Below are 19,320 nucleotides of genomic sequence, written 5' to 3' on the forward strand. Positions count from 1 at the left end.
GTCCAGTAGAATTTCTTTCAAAATGACCAACGAGTTTCAATATTTTTCCTATTTAAAACTTGACTCTTCTGTAGTTAAACCGTGTGCTAAGATCGACGGAAAATGAAAAGTTGCGATTTTCCAAGCCTATATGGCTAGGAACTATCCTCTCTATACTCCCGGCGTAAGAATCAAGGAACTGTACGGCCTTACCATGCGTGCAGCAGGCGTATTGATATGACGAAGCACTTGCCGTCAACAAACCAACGTGACAACCTGCTTGCACAGGGAGCGTGACTTGTAGCATGGAGACATTTGTGAGAGACGATTTAGATTTACTACGCACAGAACCATGGTTGATCGCACAGGAAACCTAATTTGCCACCTAAAAACTACACAAACTTAGTCCCGGTCATGTTGGAAGTTACCGAGCTGGGGACTATTTTCAGGTGCTTCGTCATATCAATACGCCTGCTGCACGCATGGTACGGCCGCACAGTTCCTTGATTCTTACGCCGGAATGAGAGTATAGTTCCTAGCCATATAGGCTTGGAAAATCGCAACTTTTCATTTTCCGTCGATCTTAGTACACGGTTTAACTACAGAAGAGTCAAGCTTTAAATAGGAAAAATATTGAAACTCGTTGGTCATTTTTAAAGAAATGCTACTGGACCCATCAGAATCAATGATCTATGCTAAGCTATGCTAAAACTGGTACCGTCAGACCCGGAGATCGGCTGAATGGATTCGAAAACGGTAAAACTGTTTAACTCTAGGGGAGTTGGAAAATGAGCCTATTTCCAAAAAAAGTGGAGTATCCCTTTAAGTTAAGTACAATCAATCTGGAACCCATTTCAACTTAAATTATAGTAATCTGACTTAAAAAATTAGTTGAATCTTTTATAACTTATTAAAAAAAGTTTAAAATTGCTTAACTTATTTCGAGTTAAAGTAATGTAAAAAAGATGTTGTCATGACACATTTATCATATATTTTTTGAATATTTTTGGAAAGCTAAGTTATATTAACTGAGAAAGCCTAGGAACACTAAGCAATTTTATACCTATTTACTAAATTCAAACACGCGCCTTCTCTGCAAAACCTGCCAATTCGATATCAGAATATGTAATATATACATAAATACAATAATATATATATCTAACATATCTATTACATGAATTGTTTGTGTTAAACAGCAAAAAAAAAAAAAATCTAAATGAGAACGGATAACTATACTCTACAGTTTAAAAGTTTGGGGTCAGTAATATTTTTGCAATACTTTTATTTAGTAAAGATGCATTAAATTTAGCAAAATTGACATTATTACAATGTAACAAAATACTTCTATTTGAATTTTTTAAAATTAATTTAAGAATCCCCCAAAAATGTATCAGTTTCCGCAAAAAGTCCATGTTTTGAACATTGATAATAATCAGAAATGTTTCTTCAGCAACAAATCAGCAAAGAATGATTTCTGAAGGATCATGTGAAGACTGGAGTAATGATGCTGAAAATTCAGCTTTGATCACAGGAATAAATTACATTTTTAAAATAGCTATATTCAAGTAGAAAACGGTTATTTTAAATTGTAATAATATTTCACAATATTACTGTATCAAATAAATGCAGCCTTGGTGAGTAGAAGAGACATTTTCAAAAACATTAAAAGAAAATTAAGATTTGAATGGTAGTGAATATATCTAAATACATTAACGATGTCATCATGAAGCAGCATTCAGTTTTCACTAGGAAAATTGAAAAATCCCCTTTTGCCTTTCATTCACATCTCTTATTTTTTCAAGACGGTGCTGGTATTTCACAACAGTGTTGCTCAATCCCGATGCACATCCATCAGCTTAATTGAATCTTCACTTTGACAACACAAATCCCTTAGATAGCACTCATTTATTCTTCCCCACGGAGAACACAGTGTCAACACTTCAGTCGGAGACCCTTATCTGCATTCATAAACATATAATGCACTTACATTTCGTCCCCTTGGAATTATAAGGTTCTATCTGCATTCTGACTGGTTTTGAGATATTGAGCTTTAAAATTTTTGCATTCCATTCAACTGTGTAGAAAGAACCTTTTTATTTTCTAAATAAAAAGTTCCAAAATGTACACAACTTAAAATACAACATCACATAATGTAAATAAGTTGTCACAGAATAAGAATATGTGAATAACTCAATTTTTACAAAAATGTCAGATAGAACCTTATAATTCCAAGGGGACGATTTGAGATTGAGGAGAAAAGCAAACGGCGAAATGAGTCGACGACTTATACACGCTTAAAACGTTTATTTTTGTTTGTTTGTAGCAATGCAATAGAAGAACCATTTTTGCTTCCCCAAAGAACCTTCCAGTCAACAGTTCTTAAAATAATTGTTTTTTTTTTAGTGTGAAGAACATTTTAAATAATCTTAAGAACCATTTTTTCCCCAATAAAAAAGAACCTTTTGTGCAATGGAAAGATTCCATGGATGTTAAAGGTTCTTAATGGAACGCATGCAAACACAGAACACTTATTTCAGGGAAATTAAGTGTGTATATTTACTATAAAATAACACTAACAATTCAAATAAATTCTGTTCTATGAGAAACATCTACACAATTAGGTTTCATGCTAACTAAAGCAACAAACAAACACCCACCACCCACACACACACACACACACACACACACACACACACACACACACACACACACACACACACACACACACACACACACGTATTCATGCACACAGATTCACAGACATTAGTCAGCCGAGGACTGAAAGTGCTTTTCGAGTAAAAGATGAGTAAGGTACAGAAGAAGTGAAGCTTGTGGCTCCTCCTCTGGATGGTGGGGTGTTTTTTAGAGCTGACAGTCCCAGACAAATGGATAAGAGTGAAGTTACTCCTGCTCAAACTCTCCCATGCAGTTCTGCAACCACAACACCAGCGCTCCCCAGCAGACACACACGACTTCTGCTTGACTGGACCTTGACGGGACCTCTTCGAGGGCTGATAGACCCTTCAACATCTTGTCTTTGAGATTTTAAAGTCTTTTTCCTGTAGTTGTCAGCGCAGGAGACCTCTGTGTTCTTCTCGAAATCTAGTCTGCAGATATTCAAGGGTGTTGCAGTGAAGAAAATCCTCCTAAATGCTGACTGAGCCGTGTGGCCTGATGGGATCGGACGTCAGAGACCTGAGCGCCCTGCTTCCAGCGGTCCCAGCGCTGCCGGGGAGGGACTCCGGCTGTTCCCTGCCCCTCGGCGGAGCTCCGCAGTGGGGCCCGATGCTGGACTTTCACCCTACCTCCCCGTACGGATCTCTTCCCTCACACTCCTTCGTCAAACAGGAGCCGGTCTGGGGGTCCGCAGACCCTCACGAGGATCCCCACTGCGGTTTGGGGGCCTTCACCGTGCACTTCTCAGGCCAGCTCACGGGGATGCCGTTTGCGGATCCTCCCTCCAGCCAGAGCCGGATGTTCTCCGGCGGGCCGTATCTGGAGAACCCTCCTGTCCCGCGCAACCAGGGTGAGACAGCCGTCCCGTTCCTGGATCACTGAGCCACAGTACCCATTTGTCTCGGTTGGTGTCCACACTGTAAAGAACATGAAACTTCAGAGTGATACTGAAAACTCAACTCGTTATTTTTGTTACGTTTTACTTACAAAAGTTGCATAACTTTTTTATTTTGCCAATTTAAATACATTGGACAATTCAATTGCACAAACACAGTAAATTTAGTTGACTAAAATCAAAATGTTTAGTTTTTACAATGTATGGTAGGCGTGTGTTTGTAAAGTTTAGGAGTTTGTTGATAACAAATGGAGGATCTCTTATTACCCTCAAAATATTATTTCTGAAAAGTGCATTAATCATGCATTTGAAGTCAGTTCAATCTTAAAGTTATACACGTTTGTGATTTACCTGATTTAGAAATTGAATTGTTCAAATAATAATTTTAATCACATCATATTGTAGAAAACAAACAAACAAAGAAAGAAAAGGTACTGGTAATTTTCTGCCAGGACATTATTAGTTAAGCTTACAGTAATTTTTTTAACCCTAAAACACAAAACAATGCAATAATTCAAAAGACTGGTTGAACACCTGTGAAAAGTCAATATGGAAAATACTTTCATATTAACACAGTATGGGCCCTATTTTAAATATTTTTAAAAGTGGTAACGCTTTATTTTACAGTGTTATTGTTACATATATGTTACATGTAGTTACTATAGTAATAACTGTAAATGATGCATACTTGCATGCAACTAACCTTAAACCAAACCAAACCATAACCCTATAAGTACATGTTGCTTAATATTACTCAGTACTTAAATGTATAATTACAGTGTAACAAAGACACCTTAAAATAAAGTGTAACCGGCTTTTCTTAGAGTGCAGATAAACATATGCATTTTTAATTAAACGACTACATAAATAGTTTTCGGTAGCACTTTGTTTTACAGTCCAGTTTCGCATGAACATACTTTATGTAGTAAGGTACTAACCCTGAACCTTAACTTAACCCATGCAGTTACCTTACACTACTCTGCAGTTACCTACTCAGTACGTTTGTGGGTGCACGTACTGTAAAATAAAGTGCAACTCTATAGTTTTATTGAATAATCTGAAATCATCTATAAGATTTACATGGACATGTAGCAGTACAATATCTGAATAATGCCATATAAAGGCATTTATATGCTCTGATAAACGTATGGATCTTCTTTATGTCGCTCCACTTACAGTCTCCTTAAAATTGGGAAAGCAGAAGATTGATGCTCTCTGATGTTTTAAAGGAAAATAGACTGAAATGTTTCTCAAATGGTTAAAGAAGTAGTTTATAGTGAACCAACTAAATAAATACTGAAACCGTATTCATTTCATGGAACAAGCATTGCACATACAATACAATATATTTTCTTTGTGTTGATGACTGACTTACAGCACCATGTGAAACTCTTGAAGAGCTTCTCTCCTTTAAATCTGCACTCACAATCACAGTTTAAATCACAGTACTTTTAGGTTAACTTTAAGTCACATTGAGATTGTGATTAATTGCAAAAGCTCATTGGTCCCAAGCGGGTTATGAATTCTAAGTCTGATGGTGTATTGTAAAACTATATTTGTTCGGAGTAGTGAGACCTTTTCAGTGTTTGCATTAGTTGAACAGTTTTTCAGCCGATGGATGTTGATGTATATTACTGGTATTATAGGGTACAACAAGTATGTGTATAACTAATGTTAACATGATCTTAAACTTAAACTAACTTTTTTGATCTTAAAAACATGTTTGTAACTGTTGAGATTAACATGAACTAATATTAAGAAATGCTGTAGAAGTGTTGTTCATTCTGAGTCCCAAGTTAACTCACATTAACAAATGAAACCTTATTGTAAAGTGTTACCATTTTTTCTTTAGTGTGACTTAACTCTGTTTGACTCTTTCCTCTGTCTGTCAGAATAAAACAATGTGTGTGTGATGTTTCACCTGGTCCCTTTGTCCATTGCGGAGAATGGAGTGTATATCCAGTGAAAAAATATGGATTTCATTAAGAACAAACAAACAAACACTTACTTGTTTTGTCTCTTTCTCTTTCTCTGTCTCTCACAGGTTACGGTACAGTAGCGTTTGATGGCGCTCCCAGCTACGGTCACACACCTGCACACCACACACCTCCATTCCCCAACAACACCTTCAAACACGAGGACCCCATGTCCACACAATGCACTATGGGTAAGGAAAATATGTTCTCAGTGTGACCTATAAAGCAGTAAATGCCTTTGAATAAATGGAATAATTATGAGGCAAAAATAAGTAAGACAGTTGTAGGTTGATTTCTGTGTAAAGTTGATAAATTCTGTTTGTTTGAGCATCCTGACCAGTCCAACACAGCAACAATAACTCAACCAATGGGGTGAGTGTGGAGGCGGAGCTATCTGTTTGTGACAGATATCACACACTTCACCTTTAAATACTTTGGTCATCCATGAGAAAAAAAAGTATGCTTAATTGTATATTTTAGTCTACCATAAATGCTCGTTGGTATTCGTCAGTTCACTTTAACCATTTCAAAGACAATAAAACTAATTATGAAATTACATATTAAGATGTATGTAATTGGGTCAAAAAAGCACTCTTAAGTTAAACTAATTGCATAACATAATATAACTGTAAATAACATTGTAATCGCTTCACATTTTAAGGAATAGTTCACTTAAAATTTTTAATTCTGTCATAATTTATTCATTGTTTCAAACCTGTATGAATTTCTTTCTTCTGCTGAACACAAAAGAAGAGATTTTGAAGAATTTCGGTAACCAAAGTTGATGGACCCCATTGATTTCCATAGTATTTTTTTTCCTACTGGAAGTCAATGGGGTCCATCAACTGTCTGGTTACAGACATTCTTCAATATATCTTCTTTTGTGTTGAGCAGAAGAAATAAATTCATATAAGTATAAGTACCGGTACTCTTTTTAAAAGTCTGCACAAGGGCTGTGCAGGAGAGAGTATATTTAAGTATGACACATAAGACGCATAGATATCTGGAGATCACTGAATCTGCAGCTCAGAGAGGGACTAAAGTGGCCACCGACCGCAAGGATCATCTCGAGGTTAAGTGTCAGACGAAGTTTTAGTGTCAGGGCAGTAAATACTCTCATTTTTTCCTCCCTTCTCGCTCTTATTTCTATTTTCTACCTCTCCGTCTCCTTCCTCAAACACTCAAAACACTGAACGCAACTAAGTTCATTAAGCATACAGTAAATGACTCTGGCATAAATGATGGGCTCTCCTCTTCGGGCAGCTAACAGAAGGAAGCAGAAATGTGGAGAAGAATGTTTTTAATGCTGCCGGGGGACTGAATCCCTGACTGTTGCCCTGAGAAGTGAACAGCGAGCGCTCGGAAACTCTGCTGACTGCTTTATGGTCTCAGCGAGCCCGGCGCTGTTTGGATAACCGCAGCCACTCTCTCTGTTAGCTCTACTGTAAAACGCTTTGTTTCACTTTCTTTCAGATATGGTTGACATATATGCTCTTTGAGGGTTGTAATATGTGCTTTATTTTGTGATTATGCAGGTGAGCAACAGTACCCCGTCCCACCACCTGTCTACGGGTGCCACAGTCCTCCTGACAGTCAGACCCTGCTTTTGAGGAACACCTACAACAGGTACTGGACCTTCTTTATCACATTTACTCAATGCAAATTACACTCAGTGTAATAACACACATAAGTTACATGTTTTCATTATTATGAAGATTATTAAAACTTTAGGTGACACTTTACAAAAAGGTTCATTAGTTAACACTCAGAATACTTCTTTATTCATCTTAGTTCATATTCATTTCAACATTTACTAATGCATAATTCAAATCAAAGGTTGTATTGGTTAACATTAGTTAATGCACTGTGAACTAACATGAACAAACAATGAACAGCTGTATTTTTATTAACAAAGATGAATAAATACTGTAACAAATGGATTGCTCATTGTCAGTTCATGTTAGTTAATACATTAACTAATGAACCTTATTGTAAAGTGTTACCAAACTTATCAAGTTAATAACCCTCAATGATTTGTCATGCATGAACTAATAACAATAGAAATGCAATAAATTGCATCATAGAGGAAGCAAGCAGCCACGAATTACAATTTACAAAAACTCAAAGAATAGTTGATGCAACTGCCGAAATAAAGGGACATTCCTGGATATTATCTAATGACAGCATTTGAGACGTGCTGTCGGTAACCACACACACACAAAAAGCAAAAATCTCAAAGGCATTCTGGAGGGTTCATAGCAGAAATGTGAGGCTGTATATTGTTGTAATGTGAGGGCAGACTCAGAAACAAAGAGAGATGGATCTAAGGTTGACTTTAATCATGTATAAATATAAATGGTGGAGGTAACAACAAAGGAGTGCAAGGAAACATAGGAAACACTGAGGTACAGTATATGTTCACAGAGGGTAACAAGCTTAAAGGGTTCGTTCACCCAAAAATAAAAATGATCCCATCATTTGCACACCCTCAAGCCATCCTAGGTGTATATGACTTTCTTCTTTCAGCCAAACACAGTTGGACTTATATTATAAAATATCCTGGCTCTTCATAAAGCGTTATAATGGGAGTGAATGGTAGGCTACCAAAAAAGCGCATCCATCCATCATAAAAGTATTCGACTCCAGGGGGTTAATGAAGTCCTTCTGAAGCAAAGCGATGCGTTTTTGTAAGAAAAATATCCATATTCATAACTTTATAAACTATAATCACTATGGCTTCCGGTAACGGCCGTACGCGAGTCTAGTTCCAGTGGAAGAGTGACCTCTGACCCGACCTATGATGTATGATGTAAGAGTAGCGAAAGCTTAGGTGAGAGTAGACGCCTCTCGTGGTTCAAACAAATCTGCATCTTTTTTACTGTTTATCTGTGTCCCTGTGAAGATGATTTTTACAAAAAGAGCTTTTCTGTGGAAATCACATTCGCTGTCGATAGAGCTGAACTTGTATTGAACCCGGAACATTCCTTTAAAAGGCACATTAATTATTAGTGTGTGAAGTGAAATATGTATTGCTGGTGGTGTGTTGGCCGTGGCACTGCCTCCTCTGCTCTCTGTGACTGAATGGAGGTTCAGTGAAGCCCGGTCTTGATGGCTCAGATAAATCCCCAGTAAGTCTGCAGTGAGTCTTGCTGTCGGCACAAAGGTTAAGAACTGCACAGCAGCTCTCAGCAGGCCAAAATACACTCACAGTGATCTACCGCCCGTTTCCTCTCCGAACTCTTCTTCCCTTCTCGGCCTGGGCTTCCCCGGAGACACGAGAGGGAGAGGGGGGGAGGACAGAGAGACAGAACCCGATTTCACCAAGTACAACATGTTCCTGGATCAACATCTCTGTTTATCCTGGAACAACATCCCAATCAACCAATCAGATTTGAGGAACAAGTTTACAGTTCAAGTTTAGGCTTAGGCGTTATTCACCTATCATTTCCCTCGGATTTTAGGGATGATTTATGCGTAGGGTTAGGGGGGTAGGATTACATTTCAAGACAGAAATGTTGTTCCAGGATCAACAAAATATGTGACCAAGGAACGTGTCTAACTCAGCAAAACCAGGACGTTCAAAAGAAAGAGCAAAAGATGCAAAAGATGAATATTATTGTAAGGAGAAGAGAGCTTTGATTGTAAAAGCAATCAGATCCAGTCATCATTTACTCGTCCTCATGTCATTCCAACACTGTTATTTTTAACCATAATCAGTAAACCAGTAAATAAAAATGTTCAGTACAGTTCAAAACTACTGTTTTCAAGTCTCACCAATTGACCCTTCGCAGGGAGCTTGATTGACAGGTGATCTGACCAATCATACTTCACCATCCGCCATTTTGTCCGACAAAGCAGTCAGGAGAGTTATTAGATTAACATGGGAGGATTTGAACTTGAGAAGCGGAGTACTGACGCCTTTCCGCGGTTAAAACAACATTCCTTCTGATGTTCATTCATGTTTAATTGATGCTATATATAAATGAACTAGAAGGAAGAGATGATCGGTTCACGAGCAGCTTTAACTGAGGCGACACAGCGATCTGTCAGACACATTAAAGAGCCACAAAACGGTATTTATTGTTTAAATTTCTTTTAAAAAATTAACAAATTTGGGTATTTGCGAACGGTCAATTATGCGTGCCAAGGATGCATGTATGTAATCAAAAATACTGTAAAAACTAATACGGTGAAATAATATTACAATTTTTAAAACTGTTTTTTATTTAAAAATGTAATTTATTCCTGTGATCAAAGCTGAATTTTCAGCATCATTACTTCAGAAATCATTTTAATATGCTGATTTGGCGCTCAAGAAATATTTCTAATCATTATCAATGTTCAGTGTTCTGAATAGAACGATAAGGAGAGCTGTGCTTATTTGAATCTTTTGTAACATAACTCTTGTAACATAACTTTGTTCAATTTAATGCATCCATACAAGTATTAATTTATAAAAAAAAATTAAAAAAAGAATATTGTACTGATTTGTATGAAGATTCTGCTAAATATCTCTTTCATGTCCAATTGTAATATATATAACAACACACAGATGTGGAATTACTAGAGGATTAACAATTCCTTAATAGAAGGGTGAGAAAGAAGAAGAAGATAAAAGAGAAATGCAACTTCTTATCAGTCACACAGGAATCAGTGCATTCTTCAGATTCTGCTTTCATGAGGCTTCGAGAAAAAGGAGAACACAAAACACAACATAACGCATCCAGTTTTGATAAGACCCGAACAAAGCGTTCCGATGATTCCCTCTTCTCACTATAAACTGCCTTTGGAAACCATCACAAGAAAATACACTCACACAAACAGTCTTACACTGTGTTCCAGTAACTCTCGAACCATCCTTTCTGAGTTATAAAGTGAAATTAGAGGCGTGTGAAAAAGGGAAATTCCAGCTTATTTTGCATCAGTGTTTGGACTAGAAGTTGTTTGCAGTTTGAAACACTCACTGGTGTGAGCCGTCATGGACAGTCATTTATTTGGAATGTGTTAACAAGTCAAATCACCATGACTTCTTTATTTCTGATTATATTATATTATATTATATTGTATTATATTATACAAAAATAGAGAATGATCTTTCATAAAGACATTTTTACTAATTATATAATCACAACAATTATGATTATTAATTATTTATTTTATGATATTTTATGATAATTTAACAATTATTTTTATCATTATTATTATAAAATAGATAAATGAACAAAAAATAGTGTAGTTTGATACCATTTGTTCCTCAAAGAAACTGTCTGGCCTTCAAAAACTGCAATTTTGGCACAGAGAAAAGTGGCAAGCTGCGCATGAGTCAAGATCATTTCCCCAAATCCTTCCCATGATACCCAGAATCAGTGTGACATCACACTCTGACATCACCGTGCCCGGCACTGGGCTCTCCGGCCAGGACCACGTGACGTGAGATCTGGCTGAGATACACATGTGCTGAAACAGTTTCCACAGTGCCAAACAAGCTTTCCTTGCAGAACGTGGTTATGAATCAGCGCTGGATGATTCTGAAGAGATTTGAGAACACCACACCGCTGACATGTGCACTTCTAATCAGTCTGTGAAACAACAAAAAGAAAAAAAGCACTTTTCGAAATTTTCAAATGCTTTTTCTCTTTCTGTGATTTTTCATCCTATTTTTGGCTTGTCTCTTCCCCTTTTTAAAACCTTTGTGCTTCTTGAGAAGCTGAGTGAAAGTTGTGTAACACGATTTGTCTCTTCTGTCCTGCAGTGATAATCTCTACCAAATGGCGTCACAGTTAGAATGTGTTTCCTGGAATCCTGTGACACCCAGTGTAAAGAGGTAAAGATCAACACCTTTCCTTTCCTTTCCTTTCCTTTCCTTTCCTTTCCTTTCCTTTCCTTTCCTTTCCTTTCCTTTCCTTTCCTTTCCTTTCCTTTCCTTTCCTTTCCAACCATTTCCTTTCCTTTCCTTTCCTTTCCAACCCTTTCCTTTCCTTTCCTTTCCTTTCCTTTCCAACCATTTCCTTTCTTTTCCTTTCCTTTCCTTTCCTTTCCAACCATTTCCTTTCTTTTCCTTTCCTTTCCTTTCCTTTCCTTTCCTTTCCTTTCCTTTCCTTTCCTTTCCTTTCATTTCCTTTCCTTTCCTTTCCTTTCCTTTCCTTTCCTTTCCTTTCCAACCATTTCCTTTCCTTTCCTTTCCTTTCCTTTCCTTTCCTTTCCTTTCCTTTCCTTTCCTTTCCTTTCCTTTCCTTTCCTTTCCTTTCTTTTACTTTCTTTTACTTTCCAACCCTTTCATTTCCAACCCTTTCCTTTCTTTTATTTTCCAACCCTTTCCTTTCCTTTCCTTTCCTTTCCTTTCCTTTCCTTTCCTTTCCTTTCCTTTCCTTTCCTTTCCTTTCCTTTCCTTTCATTTCCTTTCCTTTCCTTTCCTTTCCTTTCCTTTCCAACCATTTCCTTTCCTTTCCTTTCCTTTCCAACCCTTTCCTTTCCTTTCCTTTCCTTTCCTTTCCTTTCCAACCATTTCCTTTCTTTTCCTTTCCTTTCCTTTCCTTTCCAACCATTTCCTTTCTTTTCCTTTCCTTTCCTTTCCTTTCCTTTCCTTTCCTTTCATTTCATTTCATTTCATTTCCTTTCCTTTCCTTTCCTTTCCTTTCCTTTCCTTTCCTTTCCTTTCCTTTCCTTTCCAACCATTTCCTTTCTTTTCCTTTCCTTTCCTTTCCTTTCCTTTCCTTTCCTTTCCTTTCCTTTCCTTTCATTTCCTTTCCTTTCATTTCCTTTCCTTTCCTTTCCTTTCCTTTCCTTTCCTTTCCAACCATTTCCTTTCTTTTCCTTTCCTTTCCTTTCCTTTCCTTTCCTTTCCTTTCCTTTCCTTTCATTTCCTTTCCTTTAATTTCCTTTCCTTTCATTTCCTTTCCTTTCCTTTCCTTTACAACCCTTTTCTTTCCTTTCCTACCCATCCCATCCGTTGAGAACATTTTCTATACCCTTCATTTGTTATATCCTCCTCGGCTCTCTTCTCATCTCGTGATCTCTGCCATCTTGTGCTCTGTTGTAATGGTGTGTGTGTGTTAAAGAGAGGACTGCACTCTTCTCTAATGTAGCTCTGCACTTTGAAACAAAAGATCAGTGTGAAGTAGGAGCATGAATTATGCTGTGGTGACGGTAGGAATGAATCCTGCTCAGTCAACCAGTCCAACCCAGATAGAGTGTCTGACCTTGGGTCTGCCGACGGGGCATTGAGGGGTAGTGTGTGTGTGTGTGTGTGTGTGTGTGAGACATCCAGACTGTGGAAGAGCAGAGGGGAAGTCCCTCTTTCGGGTTGTTTTTGAGTGAGTGAGTGAGTGTATGTGTGCTTGTCTGGGACGGCAGATGAACTCTGCCACTGGAATAGGTGACTGGGATGCTGGACAGAATATTTATGCCAGCTGTCTAGATAAAAGATTTGGTCTCCACCTTCCTCACACCCATTGCCATGACAACAGTGTGTTTATCTGCTGAACGGATGAATGGATGGGCTGTGGGAGGACTGGACCAGCAATGGCTGATTATGTAGTCTGAAATGTGAAGTGAGTCTTCAGCTCTTCATCCGTTACTCCCCACACTACTGATCCCCCTCCACGCTAACAGTCCTCCTTTGCTATCATTTATGACAGTTACGGCAGCTATTTCTGGCTATAACAACATCCTTTTGTTAATAAGGAGGGAAAGCTCATTCATATACAGCAGAGCTCTCACGTGTTCAACTTGTTGAAATCTGTCCTTTCTGGATCTTCTTTACTGAGAATCTTATTGGTTTTAAATTCATGTTACGTTATGGAAGCTTGTCATTTTGAATACTTTTTATCTCCCAATTCTAACTTTTTTCTTTGTGAGACATAAACTTATTTACTTACAATTCAATTTGTTTTCTCTTTATTTAATTCTCACTTTATTTTTCACAATTCTGAGTTTATTATTCTGAGTATAAAAGTCTAAATTTTGAGATATAACCTGGCAATTACAAAAAGGTCAGAATTGTGAGATAAGTCACAATTACATCTTAAAATCTTTAAAAACTTTTTCTTCCCGCAACTCCGAGTTTAGTATATCTCAGAATTTTGGGGGAAAAGTCATATTTTTTTTTTTTTTTTGTGAGCGATAAACTCGCTATTGCGAGTCATAAAGTCTGCTCTGTGAGATGAAAAGTCACACTTACCGTTGTTTTATTATTATCTTGCTGACCCTGTGAGTGGTCTTGTGTTATCTGCTGTAACTGCTCTCTGTCTTTGGATTTGTGTCCAGCCACAGTGGCAGTTATGAGGCCGATCCCATGGTGTACAGCTGCAGCGCACAGTATCACATACACACACATGGTGTGTTCAGAGGATTACAGGTGAGTGACAGCAAAACACAGAGACAAACTCATACACATATACTTTTTTCAGGATTCTTTGATAATGTTAAAAAGAACAGCATTTAATTAAAATAAAATCTTTTGTAAAATTATAAATGTCTTTACTGTCACTTTTGATCAATTTGATGCATCCTTGCTGAATATATATATATATATTTTTTAAATCTTACTGAACCCAAACTTTGGAACAAAGGTTGATATGTACTTTGTGTAATAATGAAATAATGTTTTTTTTTTTTTTTACTGTTGATTATAATTAATGAAAGTTCTTATAAAGTCTAACGCCTCAAATAGATAAATATCCTCTCAACAACACACACTCATGCTGGCGATACAGTCAGGTTCAGCTCAAGGTCACACACACACACACACACACACACACACACACACACACACACACACACACACACACACACACACACACACACACACACACACACACACACACACACACACACACACACACACACACACACACACTTCCCCCTCTGCAGCTCTGCCATGTGTCGAGTCCAAGGCCAGAACGGAGAGCACACACTCCTCACCACAAGAGTAAAAGCATGTGTTTGATTAGTCAGGCCTGACAAAAGATCATTAGTTCAATCCTGACAACTCAGTTTTGGCATGTTAATAAAGTTTTTTGCTACGCTGCTGCTGAGCAAGTACAGTCTTGCTACTGCCTTTATATTCACACATGTAAGATATGCCGCTGTTGCATGAACATGCAGACATAAAGCCTGTAGCAGATTTAGGCAGGTGGAGCTGGGGGGAGGTGGAGGGTTTCAGAGGAACGAACATGCCTACAGCAAACACTGAACCAGAATATTTTAAGTTGAGCAAGCAATCTCATGTGCTGCAGAATCAGCAGAGGCCAGTCAGCTTGTGTCATGTGGTAATAGTGTGATTGTTTGTAGACTGTATGTAAAGGACCTATCAGCATGCGCCATCTAAAGTTTGGTGACTGGACTAGATATACGCATACGGAGCAGTCTCAGTAAGAGGACAGTCGGTCTCTACTTCAGTGTGTAGTGTGTGAGTGACCATCCATCAGTGCTTTAGAAAATTGATATTGTCCAGAGAGTAGTGTGTGCGCATGTATGTTTAGAACTTTACTTTAAAGCGTTCCCATTAAGGCTTTTAAAAGATAAACTGATATTTAACAGGCCACGAGATGAAAGGGTTTGTTGAGATGCAGAACTTAAGCAGGGTTTGGAAACGCAGAAGTTAAAACAAACAAGGGCTCAAAAGTGCAGCTGAATTGGCAAATAGAGTTTGTTGATTGCCAATTATTCTCCGTTTTTCTTCTTCTTCTTCAGGATGTGCGGAGAGTACCAGGCATCACTCCCTCCATTAAATCATCAGAGAGCAGTGAGAAGCGTCCGTTCATGTGCTCTTACCCGGGCTGTAGTAAGAGATACTTCAAACTGTCCCACCTGCAGATGCACGGCAGGAAGCACACAGGTGACGTCCATGCGGCCCGCACACAACGCACGATTCCACACTCTCAGCTCGGGGTCACAAACAATCCAATCCGGCCTTTGCTTTTTTTTCTCTTAAAGAAAATTTACAAAGTCATAATTCATATGTAAATCTATTTTTTTAAACGTCTAATAAGAGTTTGGCAGACAGACTGCAGACAGGAACTTAAATTAGAAGATGTGAAAAGCTTTTCTTCATAGTTCACTACCATGATTTGTGTGGAAAACACACACACACACACACACACACACACACGCACACACACACAATTCTAGAACTAAACATGGGGTCAAACAACCCAAAAAGATACTTTACATTAAACATTAATCATTGCAACACAGTTATTATTATTTGTAAAACATTAGACACATATATTATGCACACATATACAGATCTAGTTCACTTTGGATAAAAGCATCTACTAGATGAATGCATTTGAATGTGCATTGCTGTAAATTTTATATATAATGATAAAACAGAAAATCACCATGGATATTAACACTAACAATAAGGTTAACATTAGTTAACTAACATAACCTAACTATGAAAATGGCTTATTTCAACATATACTAATGCATTATTAAAAACACCTCACGGTTGACCAGAATTTCTCAAAAACATCTGGAGTGGCCGAATTTGTGACCGCATGGCATGTAGAGGGTCACAGATAAATTCATGACACTTAGAAAATATCAACAAAGTAAATGCTGAGTTGAAACAGCGCCCCCTTGTGGAAGCGGCAGAGACCCCAGGGTCGTCCACAGGTTTCCTCTAGTCTACTCTGGACACATACTGTAAGTTATGTAGAGTTATGGAATGATGCTGTTCTCCGTCACGTCCAGGTGAGAAGCCCTACCAGTGTGACTACACAGGCTGTGGCCGCAGGTTCTCCAGATCTGACCAGCTCAAGAGACACCAGCGCAGACACACAGGTTAGTCACGGCTCATAGAAAAACATATTGGAGTTTTGTCATTTATATTCTTCACTCGTAAAAATAAAGGGTCTTTACCGGCATATTTGGTTCCATGAAGAACCTTTAACATCGATGGGATATTTCTGTTCCACAAAGTTCTGTTCTTTAGATTTATTTGAAATGTTCTTCACACTAAGAAAAAAATGGTTCTTTTAGGAACTGCTCACTGAAAGCAGTTTATCTTTGGAAAACTAAAAAAGTTTTTTCTATGGCATCGCTGTAAACCCCCGTTGGAACCTTTATTTTTAAAGAGATAATTTACCCAAAAATGAAGATTCTGTCAGTAATTACTCTCCCTCATGTCGCTCCAAACCCGGAAGACTTTCATTCTTCTTCAGAACACAAATTCAATATTTTTATGAAATCTGAGAGATTTAGTCCAAATTTTCTGAAGAGACTCGATGACTTTATATGATTTAATTCAGGCTTTCATTCACATTTTAACATTGATCAGCGAACATAAACAGAAGCTCAACCGGACCTGCTTTTGACCCCATGAGAACAAACCTCATTGGTTCTTACAGAAGCTCAAAGGTGATGCGTAACACGAGAATGAACCTCATTGGTTCTTACAGAAGCTCAAAGGTGATGCGTAACACGAGAACAAACCTCATTGGTTCTTACAGAAGCTCAAAGGTGATTCGTAACACGAGAATGAACCTCATTGGTTCTTACAGAAGCTCAAAGGTGATGCGTAACACGAGAATGAACCTCATTGGTTCTTCGAGAAGCTCAAAGGTGATGCGTAACACGAGAACAAACCTCATTGGTTCTTCGAGAAGCTCAAAGGTGATGCGTAACACTAGAGTGAACCTCATTGGTTCTTACAGAAGCTCAAAGGTGATGCGTAACACGAGAATGAACCTCATTGGTTCTTCGAGAAGCTCAAAGGGGATGCGTAACACGAGAACAAACCTCATTGGTTCTTACAGAAGCTCAAAGGTGATGCGTAACACAAGAATTAACCTCATTGGTTCTTGCAGAAGCTCAAAGGTGATGCGTAACACAAGAATTAACCTCATTGGTTCTTCGAGAAGCTCAAAGGTGATGCGTAACACAAGAATTAACCTCATTGGTTCTTGCAGAAGCTCAAAGGTGATGCGTAACACGAGAACAAACCTCATTGGTTCTTACAGAAGCTCAAAGGTGATGCGTAACACAAGAATTAACCTCATTGGTTCTTGCAGAAGCTCAAAGGTGATGCGTAACACAAGAATTAACCTCATTGGTTCTTCGAGAAGCTCAAAGGTGATGCGTAACACAAGAATGAACCTCATTGGTTCTTCGAGAAGCTCAAAGGTGATGCGTAACACAAGAATGAACCTCATTGGTTCTTACAGAAGCTCAAAGGTGATGCGTAACACAAGAATTAACCTAATTGGTTCTCGCACGTCAAGTGAACTTGCCTGAGCTTCCGTTTACCACAACTGATGTGTGAGTTGATGAATGTTTATATGTGAATAAAAGCCTAAATTAAACCTGTTCATCATATAAAGTGATCGAGTCTCTTCAGAAAATTTAGACTAAACCGCTCAATTCATATGGATTAGTTTTACGATCTCTTTATGAACTTTTGAGGCGTCACAGTGTCAGTTCTGTAGCTGTCAACGGAGGGATATAAATCTCTCAGATTTCATCAAAAATATCTTCATTTGTGTTCTGAAGATGAACAAAAGTCTTACGGGTTTGGAACAACATGAGGGCGAGAAATTAATGAAAGAATATAAATTTTTTGGGTGAACTATCCCTTTAAGAGTATAATGTACCCCTAAAACATTCATTACACTTAAAAGCTTGAACTATTAGAACGTAAAAGTCAGTCTTTCCACAAATATTGCTGACTCATCTTGTACTCAGGGGGCGTATCCAAACTTTTGTCCAATCAAATGCAGTATAATTATATAGCCCCGCCCACTAATGATCACTTTGATGAAGTGTCTGAAGCCCACCGCAGCTGTCTGTCTGTCTCCTGCTCTCTTTGGTCCTGTAGGCGTCAAACCCTTTCAGTGTGAGACATGTCAAAGAAAGTTTTCACGCTCAGACCACCTTAAGACCCACACTCGGACTCATACAGGTAAAACAAGTGCGTACGCCTTTTTCAACTTCTCAAAAAACATTCGATCTATTGGTTTGATATGGATTGTTCCCATTACAGCACATCAGTGAAGTGTGTTGTGTCTTCTCAGGCGAGAAGCCGTTTACGTGCCGCTGGCCCAGCTGTCAGAAGAAGTTCGCTCGCTCGGATGAGCTGGTCAGGCATCACAGTATGCATCAGAGAAACATGAACAAGTTCCAGTCTGCTATCTGAGACACTGTACACACACACACACACACACACACACACACTGTATAGACACACAGACGCCGAGACACTCTCAATAGTGAAGACCTGTCAGTCAGTCAACTTCAGCCGTGACATGAAATGCAACTGCATTATCAAAGCAAATGTTACTGAATGCATACAAATATGCACTTATATTGGAGTTTGCCATATTGTATTTGACATGGGAACACTGTCTGGATTATTTTGGATCATCTCATTTTGTACATAATATTTTTCATTTCTTACATACTGTACATGGACAGTTGATTGCACTGGGTATACTTGTATTTCAAAATGGTAATATAGTCACTTGAATTCATTTCTTAATTTGGAAAATAAGTGTAAAAATCACATGCACTGTAATGCCTTTGTATATATTATTTGTCAAGTGACAGCAGTTTTTATAATAAACTACATTTCACAAAATTCTCATCAAGTGTTTATTAGGAGGGAACAATCTAATGGTGGAATAATTTCACTGAAATGTTAAATTATATTTTTTATACATGAATGTACAGGTGAAACTCGAAAAAGTAGAATATGGTGCAAAAGTTCATTAATTTCGGTAATTCAACAAAAGCTGAAACTAATATATTATATAGACTCATTACATGCGAAGTGATATATTTTAAGCCTTTATT

The 19,320-nt window shown here is 38.0% G+C and overlaps 1 protein-coding gene across 8 annotated transcripts in view; it reads left to right on the plus strand.

Annotated features, from left to right (window-relative positions):
• The window catches only part of wt1b (WT1 transcription factor b), a 38,279-nt gene extending 19,178 nt beyond the window's left edge, over nt 1-19,101 (plus strand). For 5 of the 8 annotated variants that reach the window (XM_079620834.1, XM_079620837.1, XM_079620838.1 and 2 more), the window contains 8 exons: nt 5,595-5,717; nt 7,062-7,152; nt 11,279-11,350; nt 13,792-13,882; nt 15,220-15,364; nt 16,225-16,314; nt 18,347-18,439; nt 18,543-19,101. In XM_079620834.1, coding sequence (XP_079476960.1) covers nt 5,696-5,717; nt 7,062-7,152; nt 11,279-11,350; nt 13,792-13,882; nt 15,220-15,364; nt 16,225-16,314; nt 18,347-18,439; nt 18,543-18,664 — 726 coding nt within the window. In that variant the 5' untranslated portion in view covers nt 5,595-5,695 and the 3' untranslated portion in view covers nt 18,665-19,101. Of the gene's footprint in view, nt 1-2,750; nt 3,506-5,594; nt 5,718-7,061; nt 7,153-11,278; nt 11,351-13,791; nt 13,883-15,219; nt 15,365-16,224; nt 16,315-18,346; nt 18,440-18,511 lie in introns of those variants that run through there. The other 3 variants (XM_079620833.1, XM_079620832.1, XM_079620831.1) reach the window with 3 other exon arrangements.
• Nucleotides 19,102-19,320: the final 219 nt, after the last annotated feature.

The sequence above is a fragment of the Phoxinus phoxinus genome (assembly GCF_949152265.1).
Source record: "Phoxinus phoxinus genome assembly, chromosome: 8".
Lineage (NCBI taxonomy): Eukaryota > Metazoa > Chordata > Actinopteri > Cypriniformes > Leuciscidae > Phoxinus > Phoxinus phoxinus.